The 6,842-nt window shown below is 37.9% G+C and overlaps 1 protein-coding gene across 2 annotated transcripts; it reads left to right on the top strand.

Moving 5' to 3' along the window:
- The first annotated feature begins 340 nt into the window (after window positions 1-340).
- LOC106762497 (homeobox-leucine zipper protein ATHB-8) lies at window positions 341-6,026 on the top strand. 2 transcript variants are annotated; one of them, XM_022780773.1, is made up of 18 exons: window positions 341-931; window positions 1,336-1,495; window positions 1,584-1,684; window positions 1,828-1,918; window positions 2,338-2,433; window positions 2,525-2,638; window positions 2,743-2,826; window positions 2,927-3,082; window positions 3,167-3,241; window positions 3,379-3,485; window positions 3,564-3,759; window positions 3,866-4,054; window positions 4,249-4,329; window positions 4,647-4,799; window positions 4,888-5,213; window positions 5,322-5,421; window positions 5,500-5,649; window positions 5,737-6,026. In XM_022780773.1, the coding sequence occupies exons 1-18, from the start codon at window positions 714-716 to the stop codon at window positions 5,881-5,883; spliced, it is 2,544 nt and encodes an 847-aa protein (XP_022636494.1). In that variant the 5' UTR covers window positions 341-713; the 3' UTR covers window positions 5,884-6,026. The 2 variants fall into 2 exon arrangements, with proteins under 2 accessions (XP_022636494.1, XP_014501941.1); XM_014646455.2 differs by having other exon boundaries at window positions 342-931; window positions 4,665-4,799; window positions 5,737-5,883.
- The last annotated feature ends 816 nt before the right edge of the window (window positions 6,027-6,842 follow it).

Genomic DNA, 6,842 nt, shown 5'->3' with positions numbered 1-6,842 from the left:
CGGCAGTGACATACATTAAAATGAAACGAAACGGTATCTGGTTTTGTCTACTGTGCATTCTCCAACGTCCAATAATACTATACAGTTTTACAGCGCACGCGTCGTGTGAGCGAGAGGGTGGATGCCACTTTTTCTTTTTTATTTTATTTGTTTCTCACAAGTCACAACAGAGAGAGAGAGAGTGGGGTTTCCTTTCCAAGTGTTGGAAAGTGCCAAAATGAAGTAGTGCAAGAAAAGCAACAGGCAAAACAGCTAAAGAAGAACAGAAAGCAGAAGGAGAATGATGTGAAAACAAAAAATGTTTCCCTATTCTGTCTGATATTTGGGGTTATTCTCTTATAAGCAACCCCATCTCTCTGTCCCATCCCAACATACCACCACTCGTCCTTTTCCATTCTTTATACAGACACACACACAAAATAAAGAAAAACAACCTTTTCCGTTCACTTCCCATCCCTCTCTTTCTCTCTCTTCTCCCATATATCATCCAATATAATATAATACAATACAACCAACAACTGTCACAGACAAACTTTGAGTACTACCTCTTTTAAGTTTCCACTTTCATTCTCCTTCTTCCTCTCATTCATGTCCAACTCCAACTCATCTCACACCACTCCCATACTTTCTCAGAGCATCTTCTGATTAATGAAACCTCCTCTTTTCTTTTGTTTCTCTCATTCAAACAAATAAACACAATAAATCCTGAAGGGATGATGGCTGTGAGTTCGGCCTGCAAAGATGGGACCAAGGTGGCAATGGACAACGGCAAGTACGTCCGCTATACACCCGAACAGGTGGAAGCACTCGAAAGGCTCTACCATGAATGCCCCAAACCAAGTTCCCTCCGCCGCCAGCAACTCATAAGAGAGTGCCCCATTCTCTCCAACATCGAACCCAAACAGATCAAGGTTTGGTTCCAAAACCGAAGGTAACTTCTTCGCTCCCACCCTATTTTCCTTCTTCTATTCTTTTCCTTCCTCTTATCACCTTCACTTTCAACATTCATCTGCATACATACACTTTGTGTTGAAATTTGAAAGTAATTTTATTTATCAAAAGGGTTGCTTGATTTGTGTAAATCTGACTTTTTTCTTAATCTTCTCTTTGTCTTTCATATCTCCTTTTCTTCCCTTCAACCAATACTTTTGTTTTCTTTGGCAAAGATTTTAAAAATATTGTTGGTAATTTTTCATTTTTCATGACCCACCAACCCAAGTTCCTGTTTTTCTTGTTTCTTCTTGGTCTTGTTTCATGACTCAACAAGGCCTTAAAATTTCGCAGTTAATAATTTCAGATGGGTAATAATTATGGTGTTTTTGTTCCTTGTTGCAGGTGTAGGGAGAAGCAGCGGAAAGAAGCGTCACGGCTGCAAGGTGTGAACAGGAAGCTGACAGCAATGAATAAGTTACTGATGGAGGAAAACGACAGATTGCAGAAGCAGGTGTCACAGCTGGTATATGAAAACAGCTTTTTCCGCCAACAGACTCAGAACGTAATAAAACCATACTATATTCTTTCTTCATCACATACAAATTAAAACGGTGATTCATATTCATATATACTGCAATCATTTCATCCAGGCTACGGTTGCCACGACGGACACGAGCTGTGAGTCGGTGGTGACGAGCGGTCAGCGGCACTTGACGCCCCAGCATCCGCCGAGGGATGCTAGCCCTGCAGGGTGAGTGAATAGTGAACTGTGAAATCGAAAATAAAAACCTGGTTTTTCACATTTCCTGTTGGATCCTATGTTTTATCTGTCAATTGTACTGATGGAATATTATTATTCTCGTGCTTTGCGTTGTCTTTGTCTCTTTTCTGCAGACTTTTGTCCATTGCAGAGGAGACTTTAGCAGAGTTTCTTTCAAAGGCCACTGGAACTGCTGTCGAGTGGGTCCAAATGCCCGGGATGAAGGTTACCGCACTTTCCTTTTCCTCTCAAACTGTGAATTCCATTTCCGTTTACTGAAAAAAGTACATCCACCTTCAATTAACGAAACCAGCTTGTTAATTAAACACACAATCTTCTCAGTCCCTAGTTCCTAGCTCCTATCCTCTACGCACCCAACTGTTTTCTTATTTATTTCGTAATTTGTCAAAGCCTCGTATTAATTTTCACTTGAAGCATCGATTAAACAAATTGATTTTATTAAGAATTTCTAAAAACATACCTTAAATGATCTATTGCTTTTATCTGGTTAATGGGAAAAGTGGATGTAATTTTATTTTTACCATGTTTGAAAGCTCTATTCTAGTGCCGTGCAACATTTAATATTTTGGCCATTTTCTAGTTTGTGGAATATTAGTCTTAACGTTTGTTCTGAATGTTTGTAGCCTGGTCCGGATTCCATTGGAATCGTTGCTATTTCTCACGGTTGCCCTGGAGTGGCCGCACGTGCCTGCGGCCTTGTGGGTCTAGAACCTGCCAGGGTGAGTTCCTTCCTCTTTCTTAGAGGACTAATCCTATGGAATTATGTGGGGATGCATTGGTTGAAAATAATACTGAAAATGTTGTGCGCAGGTTGCCGAAATCCTCAAAGATAGGCTCTCATGGTTTCGTGATTGCCGAACCGTGGACGTTCTAAATGTCATGTCCACTGGAAATGGTGGAACCATTGAGCTACTTTACATGCAGGTACTATAACCTATAGTTAACAATATAATCTGCCTCTCTCAGAATTAGTATACTTGCAATAAGCTTTAGTAAATGCAAATTTCAACATATGCCATTTTGTTCAGTTGTATGCGCCAACAACTTTAGCACCTGGTCGCGACTTCTGGTTGCTGCGCTACACATCACTTTTGGAGGATGGTAGTCTAGTGGTATGTAACTTACGGTTCTTTGTTATTTTATGAAAGTTCTAAACTTTTCATTCTCCTCCCCGGCCTAACTCTGACGCTCATGTAATTTGAACAATGTTAGGTCTGTGAAAGATCACTCAACAATACTCAGAATGGTCCTGCTATGCCTCCGGTGCAGCATTTTGTTAGAGCTGACATGCTGCCAAGTGGGTATCTGATAAGACCTTGCGAAGGAGGGGGGTCCATCATCCATATTGTTGATCATATGGTTCTAGAGGTTTGTCAAATAAACACCTTTATGAAGTGACGTGAAATCTTCCTTCTTACTAGTTTGATAAATTATAATGACTTTCTGCCTCAGCCATGGAGTGTTCCTGAAGTTTTGCGCCCACTTTATGAGTCATCAATGTTGCTAGCTCAGAGGACTACTATGGCGGTAAGTCGTTTGTTTCTGCCTAATAGCTTTCTCTGCACACTTTAAACGATCTGGAATCATAAATTTGTTGCTTGCATAAGCCTTTTTATTTTCACCTGTTAAGGACTGTTGTAATTGTAATTGTAATTGTCATTCAGGCCTTACGTCATTTGAGGCAGATTTCTCAAGAGGTTTCTCAGCCAAGTGTAACAGGATGGGGAAGAAGGCCTGCAGCTTTACGTGCACTGAGTCAGAGATTGAGCAAGTTTGTGTCGCTAATTGTCCTTTGCTTGATATAATCGATTAGTTATGGTATCTAACTTTAAACTTTCTTTTTTCGCAGGGGCTTTAATGAAGCTGTCAATGGCTTTGCCGATGATGGCTGGTCCATGTTAGAAAGTGATGGCATAGATGATGTCACCCTTCTAGTGAATTCCTCACCTAGCAAGATGATGGGAGCTAACCTTGGCTATAACAACAATGGATTTCCTTCTATGAGCAGTTCCGTGCTATGTGCCAAAGCATCCATGTTGCTACAGGTAGTATACACTCAATAACTCAAGCAACATAAATTGATTCTTTACTTTCCAATTTCCACATTACTTTATTGTATTTTGTTGTCTCATACTCTCTCTGTCCTTGTAGAATGTTCCTCCAGCAATTCTTCTTAGATTCTTGAGGGAGCACAGGTCAGAATGGGCAGACAGCAGCATTGATGCCTACTCAGCTGCTGCCATTAAAGCCGGTCCCTGTAGCTTGCCAGGGGCCCGACCAGGAGGAGGTTTTGGGGGTCAGGTTATTCTTCCGCTAGCTCACACAATCGAGCATGAAGAGGCAAGTTATTTGCTTCTAATTTAGTATTTTCCTGCATTGAATATAGTGTTTATTATTTAGCATTTTTTTTTCTTTCAAAAAGAAAATCAAATGGAAAACACATACTTCTTTTGCCTTTGGATTTTGCATTAACATTCTTGTAGTTTTCTATAAGTGTGTACTGGTTCCTTGCTGACCCTTGATCTCTATAACAGTTCATGGAGGTTATTAAGCTTGAAAACATGGGCTACTATAGGGACGACATGACTATACCTGGTGATGTTTTCCTCTTGCAAGTAAGTACTTGTTTTACAGTACCATTTTCTTCGGCACACATCTTTCCATGTACTACCTCAATGCAATCCCGAATTGAGAGCAAAAAGGAAAGCTTTTAAAATTTTTCACTTCAAAAATAAATTCGCTTAAGTTGGTAAATTTTTCACTCATTTGCTACCTAATCAGCCATGGTTTCCACTCTTTGCACACCTGTTGGATTATTTCAGAATAAGGATGCATGAATGAAAACGAGTTCATTTTTATTACAATTATATCTGCATATAGTTTAGTTTAGAAGGTTATTTCCAAACTCCAGAACAAGGCTAACAGACCTTAGTGTCGCAAATGTTCACAGCTTTGCAGTGGAGTGGACGAGCATGCAGTTGGCACCAGCGCAGAACTTGTTTTTGCTCCAATAGATGCGTCTTTTTCTGATGATGCACCCATTTTACCTTCTGGGTTTCGCATTATACCTCTTGATTCTAGCTCAGTAAGTGTATTTTGCTTATACAAGAATTGTGTTGAGTTAGGATACTGGATTCTAGCTCAGTAAGTGTATTATGTGTGATATGTTGCAGGATGCTGCTAGTCCAAACCGGACACTTGATCTGGCTTCTGCACTTGAGGTTGGAACCACGGCAAACAAAGCAGCTGGTGATAACTCAGGTCATTCTGGGAGCACAAAATCTGTGATGACAATAGCATTCCAGTTTGCATTTGAAGTTCACCTTCAAGAGAGCATAGCAACCATGGCCAGACAGTATGTTCGTAGTATCATTGCCTCTGTTCAGAGGGTTTCATTAGCACTTTCTCCTTCCCGTTTTGGTTCTCACAATGCATTTCACTTACCACCTGGCACTCCTGAGGCTCAAACACTTGCTCGATGGATCTCTAACAGCTATAGGTGAGTCATTTAAAACCTAGACTGTTGCTCAAGTTTCGAGAATTACGAAGGAAAGAAGCATGGCCTACAATAGCCTGACACGTGCTACTATGATTGTTTGCATGGCAGGTTCTATCTAGGGGTAGAACTTCTTAAATGTGAAGGCAGTGAATCCATTCTGAAGTCTCTTTGGCATCACTCAGATGCAGTTTTGTGCTGCTCTTTAAAGGTAATATCTTTTAGTAAATTTCTTATTCTGCATTGTTAATTTTATGACAGTATAAGTTAACATACATGATTTTTCCAGGCATTACCCGTTTTTACGTTTGCAAATCAAGCTGGACTTGACATGCTTGAAACAACTTTGGTTGCACTTCAAGACATAACCCTGGAAAAGATTTTTGATGACAATGGAAAGAAAACCCTGTGCAGCGAGTTCCCCCAGATAATGCAGCAGGTAAAATGTTTTCTGCAAGACCAAATAAAATCATTTGATTATATGTTTATGTTTATAACATTTTAGCATGATTGTTATTTGTTGCAGGGTTTCATGTGTATTCAAGGTGGAATCTGTTTGTCGAGCATGGGTAGACCAGTGTCCTATGAGAGAGCAGTTGCATGGAAAGTATTAAACGAAGAAGAATCTGCTCATTGCATCTGTTTTATGTTCATCAATTGGTCTTTTGTCTGATAGATTAAACACTGTAGGATGTAGGAAAGAAAAGTAGAGAACAAGAGTACCTTAACTTTACCGAATCCCTAGAATGCTTTAAACTTCAACATCTATCTATGCTCCCATTTCCTTCTTTTTTTAATTATTTCTCCTTCTTTTTCTTTTATTCTTCTTTAATATTCCTGCATATAGCTTTCATTCTTTAATTTCTGTCGCTTAACCATTATTAAAATTACATTGTTAATTTAGATTGTGACCATGTTAAAACACCTTGAGTTCTAAAAAATTATATAAATTAAAGCATGTGAATAATTTTTTGACAAATATAAGAGCCGAAAAATAAATGGAAAATCTATATGTAAGTTGAATTTGAAAATAAACTTTTCATATAAACAAATTGAAATAAAAAGTGTGCAATATGGACTAACCAGCTAATGTAGTAAAAAAAGGTAATAGTAGTGGGAAAATGTATAATAACTACAAATGAAACATTTTCTCATCATAAAATATAATTTGAAATTTTACTGATGTACAAACGAAAAAAAATTTCAATAACATGAACTTTAAATTATTATATTGATTTACATTAATATAATCAACCTTGGGACTGAAAAATTTAATATAATCAACATAGACTCACCTAATTATTTATGGTTGATACATCTTTCGTTTAATTCGCTCCAACCTTAATCTAAGTGCAATAATAATTTGTTTTAATACGCAAGCTACATAATTTTGATTTATTTTAAAGGTTTCATTTATTGCACACCAGTTTTATTGGGCCTACCAACCCAATAGGAGAGGACTATTGTTTTCTACCACTTATCAAATTTTTTCTGATAATGATATTTTAATAACATTTTTTTACAATATTTTAATATTATTTATGTTTGATTTTATGATTAGTCTAAAATTATTTCACAATCAATAATAATAATGATAAATATAAACATAGACCAATCACAAAATGACACATA

The sequence above is a fragment of the Vigna radiata genome, chromosome 5 (genome assembly GCF_000741045.1).
Source record: "Vigna radiata var. radiata cultivar VC1973A chromosome 5, Vradiata_ver6, whole genome shotgun sequence".
Classification (NCBI taxonomy): domain Eukaryota; kingdom Viridiplantae; phylum Streptophyta; class Magnoliopsida; order Fabales; family Fabaceae; genus Vigna; species Vigna radiata.
This window is presented reverse-complemented; position numbering and strand designations above follow the sequence as displayed.